This window comes from Cheilinus undulatus, linkage group 20 (assembly GCF_018320785.1).
Source record: "Cheilinus undulatus linkage group 20, ASM1832078v1, whole genome shotgun sequence".
Lineage (NCBI taxonomy): Eukaryota > Metazoa > Chordata > Actinopteri > Labriformes > Labridae > Cheilinus > Cheilinus undulatus.
Window position 1 is genome coordinate 27,966,086 of NC_054884.1, and position 27,491 is coordinate 27,993,576.

The 27,491-nt window shown below is 41.0% G+C and overlaps 1 protein-coding gene across 2 annotated transcripts in view; it reads right to left on the minus strand.

The window, feature by feature from the left end:
• LOC121528748 (adenosine kinase-like) overlaps window positions 1-27,491 on the minus strand; it is a 198,867-nt gene that overhangs the window by 47,812 nt on the left and 123,564 nt on the right. For both annotated transcript variants that reach the window (XM_041816322.1, XM_041816323.1), the window contains exon 7: window positions 14,337-14,507. In XM_041816322.1, coding sequence (XP_041672256.1) covers window positions 14,337-14,507 — 171 coding nt within the window. The remainder of the gene's footprint in view (window positions 1-14,336; window positions 14,508-27,491) is intronic.

Here is a 27,491-nt window from a genome sequence, read left to right on the forward strand (position 1 = left end):
TCGTGTGACACACCTCCTGTATTGTCTTGTTTAATATGAGCATGGAGAAGTGCTTTAAAGACAGTGTTTCCTTGCGGGTATATTTCAACAAACTCCAGTTGTTTTCCGGCTCTGTTACTGATGTCATTCTTATGAAAAATTAATCTACAGACTGGCATTGTTTTGCTTGTGTTGTAAAGTAACAGTATAAATACTCTTTTCTATGCCATTTTTTTAATTCCAGTACAAAAACTGATGTTCTGGGACCTGCAGAATTTCTTCTGTCCGGGCACTCCTACCTGCAGCAATGTCAAAACTGCCTGCTCCCGCGACATTTGCATTGGTTCCGGCTCCCAATGCAGCCCTCTAGTTTGCACCTAAGCCACGACCCTTCACCATGTAACATGGGCACCGACTGCACACTAATAATTGCTGCCTACGCTGTTCACTCACAATTATGTGACCGTACACGGCATATATCATAAATGTTATTGTATTTATTTTCTATTTTTAAACCAGGAGATGCTATTCATTTCTGTGTTGTATGTAATTTGAAAAGATTTTGTTTTTTCCACTTGTTTAATTCTCCAGTAATCTAGGGCTTTAGTCAATCAAAGAAAACTACAATTGCAAATTCTCCCACACAACGATCAATCCAGTGGTCAGTGGTAAAACACTCCACGTCATCTTAATTTCAACCTTAACATTTACGGCTTCCTGGTGGAGTAAATCCGAGGACACTAATTAGCGATTGTTGACCAGATCTGGACCAAAGTGCCATCCAAGCTGGACCTGTGTGTGCCTGTTATTTCAATCCAACAACCACTCCTCTCTCAACTTTTTTAAATTTACGGTGATCTATCTTGACCTGTGCAGCTACTCTTGTCTTAGCAGTAGCTACACATGACGCTGCTCGGCTAGTCAAATGCTTCACACAGACGAGGCACTAACGGAGGAGACAGCAGACTGACTGTCCATTCTTAATTATTTAGAAAAAGACAGAAATATAAAACCAGGACGTTTTGTTTCTTTTTTTTAACCGTTCAACCCACTCATGCTAAGCTGTTACCTCAAAACCAAGGTACGAACCAAACGGTAACCTCTGGGAAACATTACAGCCCTGGTTACTTGATGTGAAAAAGAGCAGATGTAACATAATGACCAACAACTCTGTTGAGTAGAAGAAAAGATTTGAGAGAAAACAGAACAAATACCAAAAATACAGTCAGTGAACTTTCCATAAACACCAGTGTCCGCTCCAAACCACCATAAGGATCTGTTCTGCTGTAGACTGTACTGACCTCTTTGATGTTTTATTGAGTTAAATGTGTGTTTTGGTTAGAGAAGGGGATTGGCGTCAGTGCCATGGCTCCACCAGCCAGCATCCTTTACCAGCTACAACTTACATCACCAACACAACATATCATCGCCTGCTGGGGGGAAATTTTGGCTTCACTTTTGCATAGCTGATGCTTAGAAGTACTGTCCATATAAATATATAGTCTGGTGTTATGAAGGAAGATTAAAGTAATGCATTTTCCATTAACCATTCAGAAGGTATTAGTAAGCTAATGGCTCATAATCTGATCCAAACACATCCTTTTATTCCTAGTAAACCTTATAATTTAGTGTTTTAGCTTTTATTTGAATGCTGTTTATTCAGTTACACATATTTAACGTAACAAACAAGTAAATTATCCAAAGTTAACTTTTTAGCATCTATCACTTTGCATTTTGGATGCCATGTTTGTAAAATCCAAATTTGTATTCCTCTTGTAGTTGTTCTTTGGGCTTTGTCTGAATATATGCAGGGATATTTGAGATCTTTGGACATGATTTGAGGGCAAAAACTGCTCCATAAATGACCTTTGAATAGTAATGGTGATTATGATGCATTTATTTTTCACTCAGTCTTTGTTAACAATGTACTATAAAAAACTTTTGACAAGGTTCCACCCAACTTCATTCCAGTCCGTCAGTATCTCACAGCTTATTATCCACTAAATTCATCAGGCATTTGGTTGCAGGCGCCGAAGACAAAAGGTCAGAAAAGCAAGCTGCCTTTTTTTTTCAGCACAAAACTGTCAAGAACAGTGACCATGCCCTCCTGTGTATAATAAACATATGAGCATTTGGCCTGCTCTATTTACCCCCTAATGAGAAACAAAGATCGGCTCTAGAGGGACTTGCACGCTTCAGACAATGAAAAACCAAGGGAAGAAAAAAAAGCTCTCAGAATAATTCAAACCATTTGTGTGCACAGCAGACATGAGAGCTTTGTCTGAATAAATCGGCCATACAAAAAATTTGAGATGATGTCCAACATGTTTGTTTATGTGGCAGAAGATGGACGTTTGCCAGATGGAAAGCTGCATGGAGGGCAGGAGACTTTTAACAAGGCTGCTGATCTATTTCATATTTATGCACAAAGTCAGCATGTGATAGACAATATAGGGGAAGCTGCAGTACTTTGTGGGATGTTTTTCAAAATTGATATGAAAGACCAGTCTTATCACTTTAACGCTGATACGGTAATTTCATATAGTTAGAAAAAGTCAATTAATTGTGTTTGTCCAGCATAACTCGACTTTTGAGATTCATGAAAACATGTTAGTCTGAATGAGATCATACTTGAATTTCTCAAGGATGGCCAGCACAACTAGATAATGTAGTTAGAGATTAATTTACTCTTGCATACACCTTAATTTGACCTAAAATGGCAGGCTGGTTCCTAGGCTCTGACCAGGAAAGCAAACAGAATAAATACATGGAAGAAAGCTGAGAAGAACCAAGACAAGGTTATCCACATGAAAACCCAGCTGATTTTATGTTTATATTTTTAACTTCCCCACATCCTGATAGGTTTTTTTCAAAATCAGAGTCTTCAAACAAATATGAAATGGTGACATTTATTATGAAGAATTTGGTGGTGTACAACTAACAGCATTTGTTAACAACACGATAAAGCTGGACAGTATTTAAAGTTGTGTCTTTGACTATGGGCCACAGCTACAGCCCACATCTGAACAGCTTAAATGGGGCATATCACATACATCCTACCTGTAGTTGAGTCTGGCATACCGTATTGAAAAGTAACTAGGGGGAGCTCTGCTGATTTTATGTTTACATTTGAAACATCCCGTTATTCTGATAGTCTATTTCATAATCAAAGTCTTTCAACAAATATAAAATGGGGACTTTTATCACGAATGATTGTTAGAATAAGCTGTTAGTAATTACCTGAGCCCTAGCAGGTCAACAACTAGCAGTGCTTGTTTCAACATTGTGGGGAGTTACAGTTTTTGCAGCTGTGCCTTTGACGATGAGTCACAGCTACATCCCACATCTGAATCAAGTCAAGATTGCCTGGTCAGTAGACAACCCAAAACACACCCATATTTGGCAGATGCCAGTTTCCAACTGTGTTTGTGAACTGCGTAGAAACCAAGTCCTGTCTCTTCAAGTCAAGTTACCCCTGTCAACCTACAACAAGTTGATGTAATTGACATTTTTTACAAGTTTTTATCACCCAGTCTTCTAAAATTCTATCTTTCGAAATTCTGTTCGGTTTGTTCCAATAACCTGCATATCAACTTATTACAGCAGGAGACATCTAGACCAGTGGGTGGGGGTACTTGTTTAAACAGGTTTTTTGCAATAATTTTCATCACATTTTTGCATTTAATTAGTTTTTGCCTAATCTACTTTTTTGTTGCTGAGTGGTCATGATAGAAATCTTTTGTAGCATAGCAGTGTACTAGGCCTTGTTGGCCACCATAGTTTGTCCCTACACAAGGCAGTGTGGGCTGCACCTGTGAATTAAATGTTCTTTATAAATAAAGTTCATTTGAGTTGAATGATATGGAAAGCTAAGCAAAAACAATCATCTTGTTTAGATCAAGTAAGGGAAATAGGCAGATTGAGCTAAGTGACATGTCCAAACTAAACCCAAAGATTTCATGATCCCTGGCTCGAGACAAATTAATTGGGTGTTGTGGTTGGTTAGATCATGCTTGTTGATTGTGTTTTTGTCATTTTCTTATTCAGAGTCCTCCAACCATGAAAGGAATAGGGGAATCCTCCAAGCGACACTGGAAAACATGACTGTATGGCCTAGACTGTGGGAACACAATCATGAGCAGACAAAGGCCAGGCCAGTCCTCCCGCCAACTCTGTGAGGATAAGAGGATTGGAGAGGGGGGCAAAGCAAGCAGCCAAATTCAGAGCAGCAGTGAATTTGGGGGGGAGGATGGATATTGAGGGTTGTAAGGCTATCTGGGGAACCCATCGGTGTTCAAACTTCTATGAGTCCCTAAAGCAATGGGCTGCACTCCCTCCTGCTGTGACAGAAATACACTGGCCTCAGCGCCAGCAGAACGTGGGCACTATTGATCTGCTCCCAGCGCAATATCTCCTCTTACATCCATAATTATTCTCCTTCAGAGGACTCCACCGTGTGCCCCGGCTGCCCGAGCGGCAGGCAGGCTGGCTGGCTTTCTATCCGACTCCTTGTTAAAGATGCTGTATGGTCTCACATTTCACATTGCACTGCCAGAGACCCCCCTCTCTTAACCCCGACATTTTCGAATATTTCATGGTTCAATCCCAGGGTTGGGGAAGGCGGCTTGGGCACGGCACAATTACAGTGGTTAGTCGGACTCCTCTGGTGGAGCCATGCTGGCTCCCAAAGTACCATGACTCGCAAACAGACAGGGCCAGGAAAAACAGAGGAATGCTGGAGAGATCACTCCTCTTCTGAACTGAATCCTCTTACCATTTGTGTGCACACAGGGGAGGACTGATGGTTTAATTGTAGCAGATGCAGTGACTCGTAGAGACACTTTATTTGATTCTTGATTGCAAGGGTTTTGAAACTTTTTGTGAGTGACCCTTTAAAGTGAGACTGTGAATTAAAGCTTTCTTTTACAAATGAGAAGTTGGATTCATGAGCAATAAAACGCACCACTGCTCATTTTTAATACACTTAATCCTCACTTGGGAATGACCAGCAGCTTGTAGCTGCTAATTTCAGCTAGTGTTACAGCAAACTTTTGCTAGATACTGCTGCATTCATATTATTGAGTCAGTTTATGGACTTTGTGTCTTTTTACGAGTTAAGCTACACTGAAGGGTGGAAAATAATCTTGCTTTTCCCACAAAAGTACCACAGAATGTAAACACTACATCAGGAAACTTGGTAGCTGTTGGTGGCATGGATGAATTGGCTCCATTGTTCAGGATGATGACCACATGGCCAAAGTGTGACCCTATACAAAGTGTCAAGTTTCAGTGTTTGCTTAAATAAATGAATAAAATCAGTGCCACCCTTGAGGGACTGTTACTGGACTTGAACAACCCATAATGGACGCTTAGCTTAAACTGCTGAACTGTGAAAAGCCGGTCCTGACTGCCTCCTCAGATTGCTTCATCATAATCCAATTCATTGCTTCTGAGGTTCTTTAAAAAATATTTTTTTTGCCAAACAGTTTCACAGATGCATGTTCCTCGCATTGAGAATGTTTTTAATGCACTGTAAATGGTGAATAAAGTCGGATTTATACAGAAAAAGTCGGCATAGCTGTGAACCCAAAGCAAACATCTATGCATGTCCCCGACATGCACCCCCTCAAAAATCTAACCACAGGCCAGAAAGACACTGACCACAAACCCTGTGATTTGTCCACCGGGCAGTACTGGATTACTGCCAGCTTTTAAGCAATGTCTACAGGCATCTTGTTCAACTCTAGAGTACGATAAGAGGCAACAGACAAGGATACAACTGGGAAAAGCTACTAGCCAGAATATGATGGCAATATATTCATATGTTTATGACAGGATCAGGGAGAAAAGCTGCTACATACTGTACTTACTATAGGGATGTTCCCAGGTGCTGTCCCTGCACAGTAGGGATAATGGCATGGGGCTGTTTATCATGCTTTGAGCTAAGTCCCTTATCACCAGTAAAGGGCAATCTTAAAGCTTCAGCATACCAAGACATTTTGGACAATGCTATGCTTTCAACTGTGTGGCAACAGTTTGGAGAAAGGCTTTTTCATTTCCAACATGACTGTGCCCCAGTGCACAAAGCTAGGGCTATGAAGACATGTTTTGATGAGTTTGGTGTGGAAGAACTTGACTTCCCAGATCAGGACCCTAACCTCAACCCCATCAATCACCTTTGGGTTGATCTGGAAAGGAGATTGTGAGCCAGAACTCCTCATCCAACATCAGTGCCTGGCCTCATAAATGCTCTACAGAATGAATGACCATAAGTTCTCACGAAAACACCCCAAAGTCTTGTGGAAAGCCTTCCAAGAAGAGTGGGGGCAACTCCATATTGAAGTACATGTATTTGGATACAATGTCATGACAGTGCCTGTTAGTGTAATGGTCAGGTGGCCAGATACTTTTGTCCATATAGCGTATAATCAACCGCTGAAATCCAACAGATGAATGGACGAAACTCCAGGATGATATAGATCAAGAAGTGTTGGTGCTGAGGCAGTAGCTTTGGGTGTGGTTTAGTTGTACTGCAAGCCTGTAAACAATGGCTGCCAGTGAAAAGATTAGCACAGATGTAGCACAGATGTAGCTATAGGGGCAGTTGATCAGAACTGGAAAACATTTCTTTATCTAAAGAAGACCAGGGGTCAGTGCTGAAAGCCTTTTAAGTGGAAAAGCTGTCTTTTCTTGTTTACCGACCAGCTTGTCAAGAGTTTAATTTACTAACTGGCTCCATTGATAGTGAACAACACAGCGGCTGCCTGTCAGGCTCACAGTATATAGTTTACTCCTTAGCAGCAGTGTTAATTTTGACAGCTATTTTTAATTTTAGTCTTAGTCTTTAGATTAAATGTCTTTTAGGTTGAGTCACATTTTAGTAATTTCTACCCTTTATAGTTTAATTTTAGTCCATAAAAAGGCCTTACATTTAGTCTTAACTTTTAGTCCAAGCATTTATTCTTTGCCTGAATCTGGTACCAAACCATCGTAGTGTGTAAGGCAGAATACCTACAGATGCATTGCATTTTGACAGATATGACAGATTTTGAATGTCAGACGAAAAATAAAATACATTTTAATCCAGTTTTAGTCATCTTGATGAAAACTAAACTTACTTTCAGTCTGTTTTAGTTTAAGTTTTAGTCATCAAAGATCTATTTTTGGCTAGTCTTAGTCTAGTTTTTCTCATGGAAAAAAGGCTGTTGACAACCAATTTTAGTCATGTTTTAGTCAGCCATTTAACACTGCTTAGCAGTAATGCCAACCTCCTAAATCTTATGTTTGGTCGTTTTGATTGGCCCATAATGATTGTGATATACAGAATGACTGCCCAATCATCCTCCAATGAAGTTTTCGAAAATGTCTGTCCTCTCCAAACACAGATTAGAGGCTGCTAACTGGATGGATGTGAAGTATATCCCATGCAATAAATACATGAAACAGTCAATCTGACATGTCAGATAATTAGTGCTCATGCTGCAGATGTTAATGGAGAAGTTTGTCTTTCTCAGCAATCATTTCACACTAACTGCTGGCTTCACTGAGAAGTGAACATCTTTTCCCAGAAGCAAACTGGTATATCTTCTATCGGATCATGATAGCTGATAGGTGATGGTGCTAAAATTGTCCTTGTCATAACTCTAATGTAGCTAGCTATAAGTTTTTAAATAAAAGTGCAGTGTATTTCTGAGTTTTAACTCATCATAACAAGGCAGTCCAGGGTTTGTGTATTAATAGAGGAAACGGATGGAAAGAGATGAAATGAGTGTTATTATAGGTGTTAAGTGGGTGAGTGATGTATGTGTGGGAACCTTGACCTCAAGTGTAATGGAAAATTAGAGAGCACTGATGTAATTAAAGCAAGAAACTCTAGACATTATTAGAAACCTGGTCACGGGTCATGTCAGGGAGTTATGAGCAGTTTAACTAATTGACCAAAGGAGATAACAAACATGTAGCTGAAGTGTTCTCACTAAACATCTTGCAGCTTGCATCTCTGATCTTCTATTCAGCGAGAAATAAAAATAAATGAAACAAACTGAAATAAGACGAGACAGCTTTTTGCATTAAGCACATCATCAGAGCTAATGCGCGCTATGACTCATCACACAACTCGCTGACTGTACGTCACACTGAAGGTCAGTGTACTCTGGCTCTGAACGGAAGGCATGTGACTCATCACAGAAATAGCACATTCAATTAAAATTCAGTTGTGAGAGACACAAAGGAGAGCAGCAGCTAATACTGCATGTCTTTTTGCTCCTATGACACGTTGTGATTGTTCCGCTTCGCTTGCTTTTCGAGATGCTTCTTCTGTGTTCGTCCTCCCAGTTGGCCTGTGGGGCCTTGCGAATAAACACATGGAGGTTAATGTCTCATGTTCTTTGCTGTTCTCTGCAGACAGCTCTGACAGGAGGAGAGAGAGAGAAGTGCCTAAAAGGAAAAGCTGTTTCAGTAATACGCTAATCTGCCTCTCACATCTCTTTGTTTTAGGTGGTGAGATGGGATATTTTACCCGAGAAGTACACCTCAAGTCCGCTGTGGGTGAGCTGTCAAGGGGAAATTCTTTCTCCTATTCTTTTTTTTGTGTTAGAGAACATCCCTCATACCCTAAGGGGCCTTTAGTGAACCTGCCATCATGCACACATACTGACAGCAGAGAGCACGCACTTTCCTGGTAACGCACACGTCACAGAGGCGATAAACAGCCACAGGCCCCGCCACAGAGATAAGGCTTCCAAGCAGTCTTTCAAACAAACAAAGCCAAATGATGAATCTGGAGAGATGTTAAGAAATGACGCCATGTTGTCAGTGTATCTCTGCTTGACTTTTTTTTTTTCCATCCACACACACATAAATAAATAAATATATATATATACACTTGCACACCCACTTCAGCCTGTCCTGGAAAAATCATCAGAGCCCCCGCCGCCCCACACACACTGCATGCAGATGGAGAAAAACAGGGCTGAGAGCCAAAACGCCTGAGGGGTTTTTCATGACAGTAACCTTCTGTGGAGCTGCTTGTATCCCTCCACCTAGATCAGGCAGAGGTGCTGTGGGATGGATTGGGGAAAATAAGCGGAGATAACCCTACAAAATATTAGGCGAGGAGGAACATTCGTGCAAAGTACAGAGGAGGAAGAAATCCGTGTCATTTTGCTCTCATGGCCCGGAGAGACGGCGGGCTTAAATGCTCTTTTAAAACAGCTTGAACATTGAAATAATGATGGCTCCTTTCGCCTCGGCAAAGCACATTAATACACAGCCGAATGCCATTTCCACTTTTGTTAAATGGCTCACCTATTGAGTATTCAATTACAATGGCTGTCTCCTGTTGGAAGACGGGGCTGGGACCCATAAAAATAAGCTCCCTCTGAGTGTGGAGCTGCATTGGACGGGAACAGGAAGGAACGAAGTGCCGCTATATGGGGGTGGTTTATGATCTTAATGGCTAGAAAGCAAAAAGGTTGTTGGGTATTGACTGTGAGGTGAGATATATAAGCTCCTCATGTGCTTTATAGGTTTAATATGAAGCACAATTGTACTGATACTTATGAAAGGATCTAAATTGAGGCAGCCTGGCTTTTAAAAAACATCAGTCAGGGTGATTAATTCAGCCTTGATTAATCGTTCCATTTGTCAATGATACGTCTCATATTCCACAATACAAATCCGCCAGTAATGGTCCAATCCTTTCCCGCCATTGTGTGGTTTTATCTCTTATGCTCAAATAGCAAAAGCAAATTGTGGCTAATTTTATCGGCAAATCCACTGGCATGTGGTTTTTCCAGCAGTAATGATTCCCTCATTCGGGCCTAATTAACTGCAGCTATTAAACGGAGGGAAATGTAATGCCCTGGGTTCCATGTCAGGTAGTCAGAGGAGGACAGCACAGGAGGACTCAATTAAGGCCCCGCACTGTTCCCAGGTTATCACACGACATGTTTGCCAATTAAGCAAAGTAGCGTCTGATGTCTATGTGTCTCCGTCTCAGAGGCCCCGGCGACGAAGAAAGGCCGTCGTTAGCCTCTCCACCCCTCCCTACCTAGTGAAGGGAACAGACACTACTCCATGCCCCAAAAAGGCAGTAATTACAGGACGGATGGGAGGCTGTTATATAAGGCTGCCGATAGGCCGGGGAGGGCCTGCTGATGCCAGGTTTCAAACAAGTACCAGCAGGATCGAGTTACAGCAGCAAGGGTGGACTGTGTCAGAAACATTTCAACATCAGAAAGAAGGCGAAAACAAGGGAAGAAAAAGAGGCTATTGACATTTTTCCTTGTCATGGTGTTGCACGACTGTTTTGGAGCCTCAAATGATCAAAAGGGAATTATGATTCGTCTGAAATAAGATCTCAGTCATGACAAATAACGCAGCACTCCACTCTCGAACTCTTCTATCTCGCCCAAAATTATTATTAGTCACTTTAAAAGCATGAGAGCTGCTTTAAAACATATTTTCCCCAAGTGTGTGGCTCTGTATCGTGACTCAGTGAGAGTGGGAGAGGGAGGCAGAGACAGGCAGACACATTAGCCTTCCCTTATGGCTCTTTCTGCAAGGCTATAGGAGTCAGTCTGCATGATCCTGACTGTCACTGACTTGTTATGAAAGCATTGCGGGCGGAGGCTGATCCATCACTTTGGGGGGATGGAAGTTGGGGTGAGAGGACGGCCGGAGGGAGGGAGGGTGTTGGATGGGCAAGCGTAGGCGAAAACAGCCCTGTTGCCTGTCACTCACCATGCACCGCTGCATGACCGCCAACCTTGTCTGGCTTGTGCACAATGGGAGGTCCGGGGCTCAACTGTATGAGCAGTCACCCCCCCCCCCCGCCTCCCCTCCTCCTCCCAGCAGCGAGCACAGAGGAAGGCCAAAAGGAGTCAAAACACTCTGGACAGGCATTAGTCCTATATAGACCCTGGAAGACCTCACTGCTTGAGGCAGCTCAGGCGCTGAATATCTGCTCTGTTTCTCACTGAATCTCTTATTTTGGCGGGGTTCAAATCCAGAGAGCAAGCCCTGACAGAGACACATGAAAGATAATCTCCTTCAACAAACATACATTGCAATTATCCAGAGTCATTAAACTGTAATGACTAGAGGTGTGAGCAAACTTCTTAAGCAAACAGTTACAGTACCACCCACCCGAAAATACATAACGCTTGCAAAATGTACTGTACGGCGTGGTTTAGGAGACAGAATCGTTCCTCACAGCAATTAGAGAGCCAGAGAGAGAGAGGGGGGTGTATATGTAAAAAGGAGGTTTTATGTTAGGAGAGGAAAGAAAAGAGAGAGAAAAAGCTGAAGTCAGCAGCAGCAATAAATCCTCAAATGCTGAGCAGTTTCTTCCAGTTCTGTCCTCGTCTGTGGACCCCATCTTTAAACCCAAAGACAGGGCTCTGTTTAGTAGCTTTAGCAGCAGGGAGGTGAGCTCAGTCCAGTCCATCCCCCTTCCCCCTCTACCTCCCGCTAAAGGTGCAGTTTGTCCAGGCAGTGCCTCTGAGTCAAGCTCAGCTGCCCTGTTAGAGGATACTTCCCAGCACCTCCACGGTCGGTGACCACAGCTTGACCTCCAGCTGGCTACTCACTTCCACAGAGCAGGGAGGAAAAAAAAAAATCGATGGATCAAGCGGCATGAAATGGTGACGCGATTGAGATGAATGATTACTGGGCTAATTCCTATTCATCTCTTTATGGGACAGTGATAAGTGGGAAGTTAAATGGGTACTGAAGAGAAATGAGACCGATGAGTGGAATGAAACAGTGGACATGGCATTTTGATTTTGCTCCAGGTGAGAAGATGTAGTGTTAAACTATAAAGCACTCAGAGGGCACATACTGTACCTCCACCTAGGCCGAACACTCCTTTGAATTTATTGTTTCAATAATGGAAAATATTCAGGAGTTTTTAACTGTTTCTAGTTCATAGTTCTGCATCTGATTAGCTTTTTACAGACCTGAGGGTTTCAGGAGGAAACGTTAAACCCAGACGAGGATTGTAAGGGCTTGTAAAACAGAGCATTTATTTAACACATAGGACCATCAGTGCGTTCTAATCATTCATGTGTCACTGGTTCAACCTTAATTCCATCTTAATTAAAAAAAAACTTTTAAACATGGATTTGGCTCGTTAAGGTTAAGTTTTAAAAGATGTAAAAACTAATGAACAGGGATGTTTTCAAATTGATTTATATTGGTTAAATATGTATGAGATGCAATAAACACAATAGTAATTCTCATAGGCTAGAAGCCTCATAACATTAGCACCAATCAGCTTCACTGTCCATAATTTCCATAATAACATGCTAATTCTCAACTTTGCTTGTTGGAGTAGATCTCTAGACAGATAACTTGGGCTTGGAATATTACAGCTAAGGCCTGTAAAAAGCTCTAAAGATGTACACAGAAAAATATTGGTTTTAATGGGAACAACAAATGATAACAAGATCATATCCAGCTAGATGAAAAAAGCCACAATCTTTGAGCAACTAGCATAGCTCTGAGGCAGTAGAGCTTTAGCTAAACACTAAAGCTAACATGCAAAGTGCTCATATTTACAACAATTACATGCTAATCCTGGCAGATATTGGTTTCAAAATGTAAATCACCTTAGTTCAGCTTGTTTGTCAGCAGATTTGGGATTTTAGAGAGACATATTTAAGGTAGGGATGAACCTGCCAAAACCTGCTTCAAGTATGGCAAGCTAGAAGACCCAAAACATTAGAGTCAGTGCAATAGCTCTGGGGGTGCAGCGCCATTAGCTAAATGCTAATGTTGCTACCATACACATAATAACAACAGTTATAGGCTTATTCTGGCAGTTATACATCTTGAATAAGCTTTTGGGACAAAAAATGTAGCCAGATTCCTAATAGGAATAAAAAAGTATTTAAAACAAAAAGGTTTGTTTTAAATTTGGTAGAAACTGGTTAAAATCTGAACTAAAACCAGCATGCTAACAAGCATATTTCAACATATACATGCCAATCCTGGCAGATATTTTGTTCAAAATACTGACCATCCCATTTCAGGTTGATCAACCAAATTAGCAGACAGAAACTCAGACTTGTGTATAAGGATAACAACAGCAACAATTTCAATCCAGCAAATATTGATTGAAATTTGAGCAAGAAAAAAAACTTTTACTAATTCTAGTATGCTAGAAGCCCCACGACATGTACCTGATGCTGTGGAGCCTTAAAATAAATGCTTATTTAAGTATTCAAGCATGTCCATTTTACAATAATTAAATACTTATTCTGGCACCTATAGGTCCAAAGTATATTCAGTATATTTATATTTATAAAGGTAAAACATATTTCTAATAAAATTAACATGATTGTTTTAAACTTGGAAGATATTGTTTTTAAAGCATACTCTCTTTTGTCCTGACTGCCATAAGCCTGTTGAGCATCTCCATGTAATGTTTATTTGTGATATTTACTCTGCCATTGTTCTTCTCTCTGATGTTTTTGGTATTTTATTGCTTCTTTTCTACTTTTTTGTGAATGGTTTGTGTGGTATTGCTAACTGTGAAGCTATTTGTCCCTCAGGGGTCAATAAAGAGATCCTTGATTCTTGATACAAGCAGAAAAAAAACAACAACCAAATCTCACTAGCCAAAAAACAAATATTAGGAGATGGGTCTGGCTGCAGACTATTTATCTCTGAAGGCCGCTCTTAAAAACTGTTAATCTGAGATGCCTTATGTCTCAGAAAAGAAGTGCCATGATTTGCTGGAACAACATATTTCTGGTTTAAGGTGTTTTTTAATTCAACTTTACTCCCATAAAATGTCTGGCAGTGACATTCATGAACTGACCACATTGCAAACATTACAGACTTTGAATTATTTCAGAAATAAAACATAGAAAAAGCTAAAGCTAACATAGCTACGCAAGCTACATAATTAACATTACTAGAGGCCAATATAGCTGAGTTAGCTTCAGCAACGTGAGCTCTTATTTTAACTTGTTCGAACAAACTGATGGACAAACCTCCAAACCAAGAACAAGAACCAATGACACTCTTTGAGTTTGGCTTAACTTGGTATTACAAACTCATTTTTATGGACAAATTTACTAAGTTTAAAATATTTCATGGCAGTATTGCACATGTCATGGTTTGGTTTCTTGGCCAGTGGCTTAAACATTCAGTCTAACAAGATTCTGAGATACTGAAGTACTTCATCAAACAGACAAATCCTACTAAATTAAAAAAAAGTCTGCTTTTAAAGCAGTAAATATGAGCCTATATATCAAACACACATTGAAATCCATACTAATTAATGCAGTGAGTTAGCAAACTGAGTATGTGGTCTAAAGAGGCCTGAACAGATGTCTCGTTTTACTTACCGTCTCGTTGCCAAACAAGATGTCGACGTAGGGCATGACCTGCATCAAGGGCTCTTTAAAGAACTGGCTGATGAAAGGCGCTGAGAGGTTCATACAGAAGATTTTGTTGTTATCTGAAGCGTGCTTCGCCACCTTCAGGATCGACTCTGGGGACACAGTCAGGAAAAACCCCTGCAAACATGAATAATATTTACTTAGATGATGGTTTTAACACTTTGAAATGAATGAGGAATATTAATCAGTAAAGTAGCTGTGTAAAGTCAGCTTTATCTTTGTTTTGACAGCACAGTATGGGCCAGAATAGACTGAACTACAGGCTACTATAACTAAAACACTTGAAACTGCTAATTTGTGGGTTCTGGAGTCTGACAAGGCAATTTCAGTGTGACAAAACTTGGTTGTATTGAAATAACACGGCAGCCGGGAGGGAAAAAAGCAGCAGTAGTGCTGAAACATTTATCTGAAATAGTTTCTCAGAACATACACAGAGCAACAAAGCAGAGGAAAAAGGGCAGGAAAAAATCCATCTAGGACAAAGCCTGTGGCTGGGCTCCAAGGCTCATACTGGAGGAAGCAACATGCACGTATCCGATGATAGGGTGAACAAAAGTCTTGTCTGGACTCTCCTTACTTGGAAACAAGAGAGGCAGGTCCACTCATTGTGTGAATGAATACAAATCAGGTAAGAAAACACCTTTGTGTTTCAGGTGGAAACCTGAAGCGAGACTCTCCTGCAAACCACACAAAAAAACTCCTCCTTTGATACTGATCTTCTTAACCTTGTTTTTCAGCAACAAGCTGCTCTGTAAAACCACTGTGTCACAATAGGGGCAAAGGGGGGAGAGAGGAAAGGAAAGTTTCAGCACAGTGATACATTTAATCTGGCTGAAAAGCTTCTATTGTGGGCTACAGTACAGTTCCCATTAAAGCAGGATGACATTTGAAGCAACAGAGGAGCGACCTCTATGAAAAAGGAAAGGGAATAATGCTGATGAATGGAGGGTGACTTTGTCGTCATTCAAGTGTACAATACAACTGTGCTACGCAGGTGAATTCTGTATTACACATTCATGCCGTCACTCACTCTCCAGGTAGACTTTCTCACTCCTCAGTGGTGCTCCATGTCCTGTTTTTTGGGGGGAAATATCTTAAAGTTAAAACCCAGGTCAGCGCCTGTGGCTGCTGTGTCACGGTTCCATCTGTCGAAGGCTAAAAAGGTGTTTTAAACGGACCTGGGAGCACAAAAGCTCCTCACTCTGGGCTAATGGCCCATCACTGACCCTGACATTTTTCTTTTGCGGTGTGCCAACGTGTCAGAGGAAGGGGAGATTGTTTTCTGACACAAATGGTCTTTTTTTTTTGATAGCTGAAAATAAACTGTCGTGGTTACCGTAATGTTAACACTGATCAAAGGCTGGCGGCTCGATCAAATATCCTGAGAGGCGGTGAACTTTAAAAGCCATGCCATGGCCTCTCTAATCACACACTGGCTCTGTGTAATTTACTTCCAGCCACACTTGCTACAACTGCCATCACATTACAGAGGACAGAACTGAAATTCAAAAACTGAATCCTGACTGAATTATGTCCAAGTGATGCAAAAATGTATTTGTATCAAGCACTTTGTAACCAACTACACTTAGGGCAGATGCTAGTGTGTGTATTTACTGACTAAAGAAACAGTACTTCTGACTTCTAACAGTTGTAAATTAGAGCTTTATAATAGGAGTGGGTGTTAAAATTGTGATGACAGTCTTTATTTTCTTAAGGCATGAAAACAACTTCCATTTTTAAGCATTAAGTTGGATTTTCTCAGTGTAAGTAACCATATGCAAATGGGATGGTAACACAGCAATATCTTTAGCCTCACTGACAAATCCTATGGTTTTCATGTCAAAGGCATCCACTTCTAAAAGAATACCATATCAAGTTCATCCTAAACATGACCATCATTTGTAAAACTAACATCATTTTGTATTTGATGACTTTAAACTAACTTTGAGACCGTGAACTCACAAGTTAAATTTTGAAGTTGACATATCATACCTCCTCCTACCTTTTAGCACAGTCTCCTGTGGTCTAAATGAAACATCTGTGCAGTGCTTTGGTTAAAATATAATGTGGATTGAGCACTAGAAGGTTTATGACCCTGTATAAACCAACTCCTAACAGCCTTTCTCAGTATGCCCTGTTTGGTGAGTGTCTCTTTAAATGAGCTCCGTCTCATCCCGCCTCTCTCTTCTGTGGGGTGTGCCGACACAAGTACAGCTGTGCTCTCCATGTGGAGATCTATGGATAGTGTAAGGGATGTCACAAGGAGTGCAGACTCTGAATGGACCATCAGATTCCATGTTTCATGTTTTCAGATGCTGAGAGACCACAAAGAAAGAACTGGAGGTTGACTTATTCACATCGTGTGGGTTGGGAGATATTGGGATACCCAAATATACATGCAAAAACTAAATAGTGTCCTCTTTAAATGAGATAAAATAATAAGCCAGAGCATTTTCTAAACTAGCACTTCAACAATGACTTTATATGAAACCAAGGGACTAGGCCTCACAAGAGTATAATAAGACCAGGAGGACTAAGGACCAAAAGAATCCGACTTTTGTCCACATGCTCAGATACTGGATACACTCACTGTCTTGCTCAGAGAATTGCCCCGTGTGCGAGTCCAAGTCTGTAGTTGATCTCAGCCTCACAGTCAGATTGATTATGCTGCCAAGGCAGATGAACTGCTCAACAACCACCATACTCTCATCGTTCACAGACACAGATTCGATGGCAATATCCAGGGCATCACCAAATGCGAGACGTTCATTCCCGACATTTCCTGGGTGGGTCATTTCTGAATTGGCAAACACTGTACAGAAAAGGGATTTTCCAAAAAACAACTCATCTGTTTTGATAATATTATGGCTTTGAGTAATGTTTACTTAGGGGTGAAGCTGGTGCACTTTGGGCTGTTAGCAGATGACATCATGTCACAGCAAAGAACTCCAGATACGGGGGAGGGAGACGATCATGACATCTCGTTGTATACAACAATATTGGTGTCAGGGGGGTTAATGATGTAACCCCGTGAATGAGAAGCATGTTTATGACAAGACAAGGTTGGAAAGCTGTTAAACGGGCGTAGCTAGCCTCTTAGTACAAGTCTCCCTTCATCTGGCTAGAGGTGTAGTAGGAGGTCTGCAGGACAAAGCAATTTGTGATATTGATTGCCTATGTGCCAGGCAAATCAGTAAACCCATGGGAATTTTTTTTTGCTAACAATGGGGTCAAACTCAGTGGATGTAGAAATTTTCTGATGATAACTGCAGCATACAGATCCACCTACAATAGGGCTATTCAGCTAGTTTGGAGTGGGTGCCACTTCCTGAAAAAGCATCTATATGAAGGGCCAATGCTGTGAAAGGTTTTTGCCCCCTCCCTGATTTCTTTCCTTCCCTTTCCCTTTTGCATATTTGTCACACTTAAATGTTTGAAATCATCAAACAAATTTTAATATTAGACAAAGATAACCTGAGTAAATGACAGTTCGTTTTTTAAATCATGATTTCATGTATTAAAGGACAAAACCATCCAATCCTACCAGGCCCTATGTGAAAAAGTCCTCGTCGCCTAAACCGAATCACTGCTTGTGCCACGCAGCACAACTATTAATGATGACATATGCTATGTGAATTAATCATAGTGTTTCCCTATACATCTATATTTCACTTTTTAAACATAATATAAAGAACAATACACAAACCCACCCAAACAATGGCTGTATCACAAATGCCTTAATACAACCACAAAAATGTCCTCATGTTGACTCAGATCTTTGTATTTGTAGAATCACATCATCAGCAGAAACCTTTTAACAAATTAAACCCCCTCTGTGCATGTCTGTGTTTGAAGTCAAAGTAATAATACAGGAATCTTGTTCATAAAATCACACAGGCCACTTTTTCCACCAAGTACCAAATGTTGGGACTCATCCAGTGGCCTGTTGGTGAGGGAAAAAAGCCTCAGTCTGAGCCATGTGAAATTCCAGTTCCCATCAGCAGTCCCTGCCGTCTACGAAACAAGAGAAGTGAAGTCTTTAGTGCTGCGGTGCGGATCACATATCAAGAATACCAGATCCAGTTTCCCAGGTGTCAGGGAGTTCTGTGAAGTGGGGTGACTATCGCATTTCCAGGTCAAGATGATCAAAGCGCTGGGTACACTTGGTACAATTTCCAGCCAGCCAAAACATTCAATAAAGCATTCAGAGATGCTTTTTCCTGGCAGACAATAATGCGGAGCGATGCTTTGGCCGTGTCAAGTGGTAATTTGAGGGAAGAGTTGGAAAGGCAGAGTATCCATTTTCAATGTTTACCCTAAAAAGAGGAACGACTTCCACTTTACTCACACAAAGAAAACGCTAAATGCTACTCTGAGATGAAATTAGTGGTAATCTAACCATAGAGGTCTCAAGCTGCACAGCAGCAGCAGCAAGCTATCACACTTTCTCTGCGTTGTATCAGTGTTTTCCCCGAGGCTGCTCACATCTGAAAAGGCTGGGTGTGATGGATGGCACGGTGTCAGTGGGCTTAAAATAAAAGTGGACATCTGAAGGGTAAAAATGATCTATTTTGGGAAGGGCATTTTCATTTGCACCCGCAGCAGAGGTGGTCATGGAAAAGGAAGTTTTTTCACTCCTGGTCTATTTTAATTCTGCTGGGATAAGGGGGAGTGCTCAAAGTACTGTGTCATGATGGCTTGTGTTTGACACTTTCTATTACTCAGGCATGATGGAGGGAATTTAACACATCACCACTTCAGTGAAAAGAGTAATTATGGCCACTGCAATCAAATCCCCAGATCTTAATCAAGTTTATTTATACAGCCAGAAATCCCTGGTTTCCCTCATGAGGGTTTAACTGTCTTAAAGCTGATTTTATCTGTATTTTATATAAAGATGAGTGAAATGACTATGTATACTTTGTAAGATTGGTGGTAAAATAAGACGGCCTTTGGTTCCCCTGTCAGTAGTTTTTATGCACTCTTATTCTGATCATTTAACCACAAAAAACTTTGCTGTCTTGGTTTAAGTCTCACTACTCTCATTGGAGTTTGCTCCAGACGGAGGACGCAGATGTTTTCAGCAAGAAAGCTCTGATAATCCCACTGTACTTTACCTGCTCGGCAACCAAACAGCAGACAGACTCAGTGAGGGACTTGCTGGAGAACATAGTGAAGCATTTAGCAGCTAAAGAGCCACATATTTCCCCCAGGACTTGATGAGTATTGAGGAAACTAAACAAGAAGTAGTAGGAAAGTGAATATTGGACTTCCATTTGCCAAGTGCAAAAAAAGTAATGCTTCCCCCGTCTGCTGGATATGTAAATAGACCATTTTCTTGCAACTTTTGCCGTAAGCACTTAGTAATAACATAATAAGTTTTTGTTTTCTTACATCTTGTTGCATTGATTCAAAAAGGCTCTAGTGCATGGACTGTCAAGCAGCAGTTGATAACGCCTCCAGGCCAGACAAGAGAAGCCAAAGGGGAACTGCTTTTTGCAAATCTGCAGGTCTTGAATAATAAGCCTGACTGTATAGATGTAAATGAAAATAAGACATGACTTTTCATGTTCTACATCCTCTTAGTAAACATGACTTTATGGTATTAATACTTGGTTTCAAGTCTTCTTCAATTCAGCATGGGGTCTGTGTCTTACACATGTCCTGATTTCAATTAAGAATGACAATGAATTGAAAGGATGGGAGGTGGATGGAGAGTAGGGGTCAAAGGTTTCCACGCCCGCTCAACAAGGTTTATTCAATCAACACGGCCTACTGTTTTCTTTCAGAGCATGATTATGACCTAATCAGGGAGAAAAGCTGTTAAAAAGTGGGGCCGTGAGCCTCGTCTGCAGTTCACATGCAGTAGGTGACAGTGGTGGCTGCATTTGTGGTAAAGATGGCATGTGTGTCAGCATTTCATGATGGCATTTTAATATCATCTGTAACGACACAGGCAACTTTTGAGATGAAAAAGAAGTATTAAAGTGCATCTTCTGAAGCCTTCTTCTAAACAATTGTAAAGTTAGAGCGTGAGCCTAGAATGTACAAGTGAATATATGTAGAACATAACTGCTCCATAAAAAAGCTACTGAGAGAAAAAAAAGCAAAAGCAAAAAGAAGTTGAAAAGCAGCTACCACAGCGACCAGGAACATAGCAATGAGTATCAACCCCTTTCATTCAAATGTGGTCAACCCCTGCTCCTAAAACAAGCTTCTGGTGGCCAAAACACAAAACTCAAGGCTTGTAAACAGCAGTCCACACACATATGGATGATGTCTAAGTGGGTATATGCACTTCTGTTACACAGTCGAAGATTCAGTGTATTAATAGTACCTCATAAACTACCACAGACTTCTACTTAATTAAACTTGGTACAGCCTTTGTTCTATGAATCATCTTCCAGCCCAGCAATTCAGTGGCAATAAATGCTTGAAATTTTAAACATGACTGTTTTGGTTGTAGAGATAGTGATTGTCAAATCAGTTATTTTTGAGTTATGAAATCTCTACTTCAATTATCTAAGCGGATATGCTTGATAACACTCACATGAGTCATAGATGTTCCTAAGTTGTATTTTAAACCCTTAATTCCATAAGTAGAGTCAACAACACAGCTTGTACTTTTTTGCTCTGAATGCAGCCTAATTTTGCTGTCAGAAAAATTGCTCTGAAGGGATCCCATTTCCTTCAATTGGAGCCGGTACATCTGACATATGGAAGGATGTGTTTCCTGTTTTGGTGCCGTCTCAGGTCATCTCCTGCAAACTCTTAGTCTGTCATTAACCCTGTCTCACTTTTTGCCCTCTGTAGCTCAATACTGATGCAGTTTGATAAAATTCAATCTTCCAGCTGTGTGCACTGACCCTATTTAGCACAATGTCACACTACTAGCCTACAAACCTCATTACTGCGACGAGACACTGCTCATGATTTGCTATCCTGCTGCTTAATATGTCTCTGTTAACCAATGTTAGGCTGTAATATCACATCTTTCTTCATGTTTCAATGGCAGAAGGGCAAAGAAAAGTAATAATGGAAGAATTGCAATGGACATAAACATAAATAAAGTGCAAGAAAGAACAACAGCAGCATTGCAACTGTAAACAGTAGCAGAAAGAGTTGGTTTCAATTGATTTTACAGAGGTGTTTGTTCTTGTGATAAAGTCCTTGTTTTCAGGAGAGCCCTGTAAGCTAACCGGCAGTATTTCAGAGCTTTCCAAAAGCTGCCCAGGCTATGCTATCCCTGTCATTACCATAGACAGCCCCCCATCATGCTCTCTGGTGCACAGGGTTCATTACACAGAATTAGATGTCACACAGATCAGAGCGTGCGTGAGGCCACACACTGCTCTCCTCCTCAGTTATCTCTGTAAAGCACCATTGCGAGGTGGATCGATAGCCGAGGTTTGGAGCTTCATTAGCTCAGTATGACTCCATCGCCATCAAGACACCTCTGGCACGCTACGCCGGTGTTGCGAGATATATTTTACTCCCCGATTCCTGAAGGTTCCTGCTGTTTTTACACACAAACACGCAGGGACCAACAAGACCTTCACACATGACGAGGGTGTGTGGGGGGGGGGGTGTCTGTGTCAGTCTGTGGCTCGATAAACAGGAGAAAGAAGGCGCGCAAACAAACCGAGGTAAGTGATTAATGGTGTCACAAAGTGCCTTGAGTGGCGGAAAAAATTACAAGGATGAAAAGAGCTCATTTAAAGGCTTTTCATTTCAAAGGAAAGCGAGTGGAGAAAGAGCAAGAAAGCAGCTGGGATTTTCACAATGCTAATGATGTTTTGTTTGCATTGAAAGGGGCCAGTTGGTTTCATTTAGAAACGAGTTCAATTAAACGCAAAAAAAAAAGGCAGAAAGAAAAGAGGAGATAAATGTGTAACAACCTCGTGACATGATTCAGCATTCCCGGCCACTTTTAAGATGTTTGATCTGACTGCAAGGCAATTCAGCCGCGCTGATAGCATCTGCCTCTTCTTCATCTTCTCTTTCCATTAAGAATCATGTTCTGGTGAAGCTTATCAGACATCTAGGAATTCATCCACTTCTTCTGGAGGAAGGCCAACTGTACTGGAAACAGAAGGGAGGGCTTTTAAATGCCGCTTGGAGATGAGGGAAGAGGGGGCTATCATGTCAGCTAAGATCTCTAGGGCAACATAAATGTGCCACAAATGCTGGATTTAACAACTGGGCATAGACATCACTTACGAACTGCTGCAGTATTTATTCCTCTGGTTTAAATATTACCCATGTTTAAAGCCAGCGGATATTTTCCCCTGATGTCTCAAATGTCTCTCTTGTGAAATATAGATGTAGTCATAAGGTCGTGGCGATAACCAAACATACCTGGCCAAGGTCGTGTTAATGAGCGAGGATAAAACAAGACATTAGAGGCAACCACAGAACACTTGAGGGAGAGCGTGTGTCACACTACCAGCCTGCAATTTGTACAACCATCAGGGAGCGTAATTACATTAACCTCAAACGCCTCCGCTCGAAAGTAATGGATCAGGAAGAAAAAAAATAAGGTTTTTAACCTCAACTTTCAGGGTTAAGGGTTTGTTGGCATCGCAACATTGGAAGAATTGGTTTGATTGGAGTGGTATCTCACTAAAAGTAATTTGAGATCAGCTTCAGGGTCTTTTCAAATGGCTGCCTTTTGCTCTCCTGTTAAGCTCCGCAGTTTCAAAAATGTGTTGGCTGGGGGAAGAGGCCAGCCTGAGTGGGGAGCGCGGGATGCCAAGGAATGTACTTAAGATCTAAAACAGACAAGATTTAGAGCCAAGAGCATTTAAATGCCAATACTAATCCACAAAATAATTCACCGCATAGCGCAATCTGACTCTCCCTTACAGATACCATATGTTACCTCCGTGTGGAGATGAAAAAAAGCCCATGCCAGAGGAGAGGCTTTCTTCTCTTAAAACTGTGTTATCTGGGTAATGAAAAAGAAAAACCATGCCTCTCTCTCTTTAGTCTCCAAAGCGAGAGTGTATTTCTGCTCTCCCTGGTTCCTACTGTTGTTCTTGCCTCCATCAGCGGGAGATTAGCCCAGAACAAACTGTTTGGTTTGCAGGGAGTTAAAATTTGCTAATGCATACACTCTCAAGTGTCCTTGTGTGCCACACTGCACTTAATTAGCATTTTAGTGTGAGCAGTTCTCTCTCCTTCAGTACCTCTGAAGGGGAAACATCACTCCGACGCACGCAAAAACACACATATCCACTTCTGGAGTCAAGTTGAGCTCCTGTAGTTTCTTACACGATTGGATGGGGAGCAGAGAGGGGAGTTTGTGTAAGGGGGGAGTCGGTGGAAAAATGGAATAAAAGTCTGCGATGTGAAAACAGATGTCTTGGTTGCAAAGTTGTCTCTGAAAGGCATATTAATGTGTGGGTCAGATGTTTAAAGCAGAGGTTCAGTGTCCGAGTGTCGACTCTGTAGAGGGGTTTCTAGTTTCAGTGACATGGTGAGGTTATGCGCAGAAAGAAACCAAATCTCTTCAGACGTTCTCACTGCTGGGAAGTGAACATTTCCAAATGTGCCACTCTGTGGATGTAAATGAATTACAGCACTTAACTCCAACACTAAAAATGAGGAGCCGAGGAGACAATCTTTCACTGTTCGCAGTCGCAACGGTGAAAGCTAGCGCACCAGGTTGGAAAATTACAGGTAATTGCTGAAGCCATTGAATCCAGTTTGGTTTTGGTTGAAAGACTAAAATAACAAAGCTCTGATTGCTGAAAAGACAAGGGCAGGGAGCTGGGAGGCCCTGTTGCTAAGAGTTAATTTGATACATATTTCTCCCCCTTGAAATGTCTGAGGTACTGGCAAGAGACGGCGAAAAAAAAAAAAAAAGAAAAAAGGAGTGAGAGGGAGGGTGAGACCCCCGCTCTCCCTGCAAATACTATCCATCTGCCATATTACATTTAAGCAGCATGAGAAGCTAAGGGAGCGCCCTTGCACAATATTGTGTGAAGGCTGTCAAACTCAATGCAGGAGCTTGGTGCCCGCTGCTCAGAGCCGAGGACACGGGGCCGCTTAAATTCAGGCTAATAATAACTTCTGACTGTGTGCGCTCGGCACCAGCAAAAGAGGAGACACATGGTGGAAAAAGTACTTTTAATTATTCATGCCTGTTAAAAAAAAATCAGCTAATTGAAACTGTAATACCACGGCCGTTGGATGAAAAACACCAACAGCTATCAACAGCTTTTTCCCTAATCGCTGAATTAGAATTTAAAATGAGAATATAGAGTGGGAAGATACAGCACACTTTTAAGAGTGCAAACAAAATATACTTTTTCCAAACATGCATGAATACCTAAATATCTCTAAAGTGCCTCTTTAGGTTTGCTTCGATGGTGTTTATTATCCATATATGGAATTTTGCAAAGGTCTGTGCCATATATTTAAAAAGAAGTGGTACGATAACAACATATTTTACTTTTAAAAGCATAAGAGAACCTAAAGTGAAAGTTTTTCAACAAATTACCCCAACTGAAGCAAGCTAGGCCAACATATCCTTACCTTTAGTTGCCGGTGTGAGTCAAGCTAAGCCAAAAGAGGCAGCTGAAACCATGACATCATGTTTTGTGTGGTTGTGTGGTTCCACTACAGTCATTTTTGTTTTCAACAGCATGATTGTGTCCAGCCAATCACAATCAAATACACAATAAGAAGCAGGTTAAAGATGACTTGCTCTTTGAGTCAGGGCTGTTGCAATACTGGATTATTAAGCTTTGGTACGATACCAGTAACAAACAGTATCCAAGACCTGTTTTTATCCCACAACAACAAACACAAAAGTCACAGGAGTGTTCAAACTTTTTTGATGGGTTTGTTCCTCTCCTTTGCACCTGTTTTATGACATTAATGTAGTGTTCTCAAGCATTGGACTCTTATGCCCTATTCACATGGGACTACTATTACCAGGGACCTCTGGTAGTTTGTAATAATCATGCAGGGCGTCTGTGTTATTAATCCTGTTTGAATCAACCATGTCTGTAATTTGGGGAGTAAAAATTCCAGGGCAAACTACCTACCGTATTTCAGCACACAAATAGGTCCACAGGTAACACTACTCCCAAGCAAATTGGCATCTCTGTGATATAGTGTGGTAATTATTTTTTTTATTTTTATTTTTTTTACAGTCCATGCGACTTATCGTGTGCCTTTTTCTTATTGAAAAATTTAAGGAGTTTTTATATCTAATTTGGCAACCCCAGAGCAAACATAGCCTCGCCTGAAATCTTTTGCACCTACCTTTGGGGGTCCCGAGGGTGGGAACCACTACTTTATAGGATAGATGACAGACGTGGAATCTGACCAGTCAATTGGATTTGCACAGTTAAGTATTAACTACACTAAATGGTAATTCAAGTAGCATAAATTTGGATCTGATGTTGATGGACTATTTATCTAGTGTTGATTGGTGAAAGCATTCAGTGAAGCCACTTTGGTTTTCATCTGATGACCCGGGAAGTTCTAGATTAGCTTGTGCATGCAAACTTGGATAGCCAAGTATTTGTGTTGACTGTGGTAATAATATATAATAAGAAGGTAAGCCATTTTTTGCAGACACCCACACACTAGTGAATTTTATCTATTAACCCTTTCTGTCTCCATTCATTATGCCTAGTTCTAATAACACAACTAAATGGCGACATTTTAGTCTTTAAGGACACAGAAAGATGTTTGTCCACAGTCAAGATCTAATGTACTTAAAAATTTCAATGCTAATTTCTACCCAGTCTCCAACGTACAAAACCCCCAATCTATTTGTCATCTTTCACCACTGAAACACTTCAAATGACTTCATTTTGAATGAGAACATGCGCAGGAGTTTGCTTGCAAAAATTTTGGACTACACACCTTTGTTATATTTTTGGTTTGCTAAGTTTTAATTTACACTGTAAAGCACTAAGAAAATATACTACACTGACATGTAAAGAAACTGCCAGCAGCCTGTTATAACACAACCATAACATAGCCCAAAAGCTGATTCTAACACGAGTCCCACCTTCAGTGAAGCAAATAGCCAATTATCATTTAGGATTTAGGGTTGGCACCTTGGGTGGCCATTGAAATGTCAAGCAGGGCTCATGAAACCTACAGATCATACATTTTCTAAAGATACTGCCTTGTTACTCCATGAAATTCCAGCTAGGTATGGCTCTTTCAAGCTAAAATATCATTGGATAACCAGTGGGAAAGATTCCACCACCTCAAAAGAGAGAGACCTTTACTTCACAGCTCTGCTGGTTTTATTCTCATGTTCAAGTCTGTAGACTTATTATGGACTTTGCCTCAAGTTTGTACTAGATGTCGCTTTACTTCTTTTGGTATTTAACTGCAGTTAACAAACTGCCTTCAGGTTTACTATAATACTGCAATAAAACAGTTGCAGTTTAGTGCAATGAGAGGAATATATTTTTTAAGATGTCTGAATTCAAACTGAGATAGAACCTCTCATTACAGTCTTTGAAACACTTAGATAGTCACAGAAGCTATTATACTAATAACAATGATCTTCACTCCTAGTAAAAAACCTCTAAATATGGGATGTACATGATTGGCCAGCCACACTAAGCTAAATCCTAATATTTTTAGTCATTTGAACATGCATCAAATGACCTGTCCAAACTGTATTGCAGCCCCCTGCCACCACTAGCCATTAAACTCCCAGTTAATGCTGCTAACGCTACTGCAGTGCTCATTGTGGAAACCCTAACCTTAAATTGTAGCCTATTCATGAATAAACTGCAGATATGGAATAAAAGGTCTGGCATACTCATGCATCAACAACTTCTAAGTTAACAATGCAATTTATTGAAGGTCATTTTCCGGGTTCCTCAAGGGTCTATGTTAGAACCCCAATAATTTAAACAAAATCAGTGATATTTGTAAAGTCTCTAAACTATTCATGCTACTGAGAAGGACTTTTGATTGGCGTCAACGACTCAGGAGGGGGAAGGCCGGTTTGGCTTAGGCTGCTACCAGCAGGAGCATGGCCTGGACTGCAGACATCACTGAATGGAGGAAGGAACACTTTGAAGAACTCCTGCACCCGTCCAACATGTTCTCCAAGGG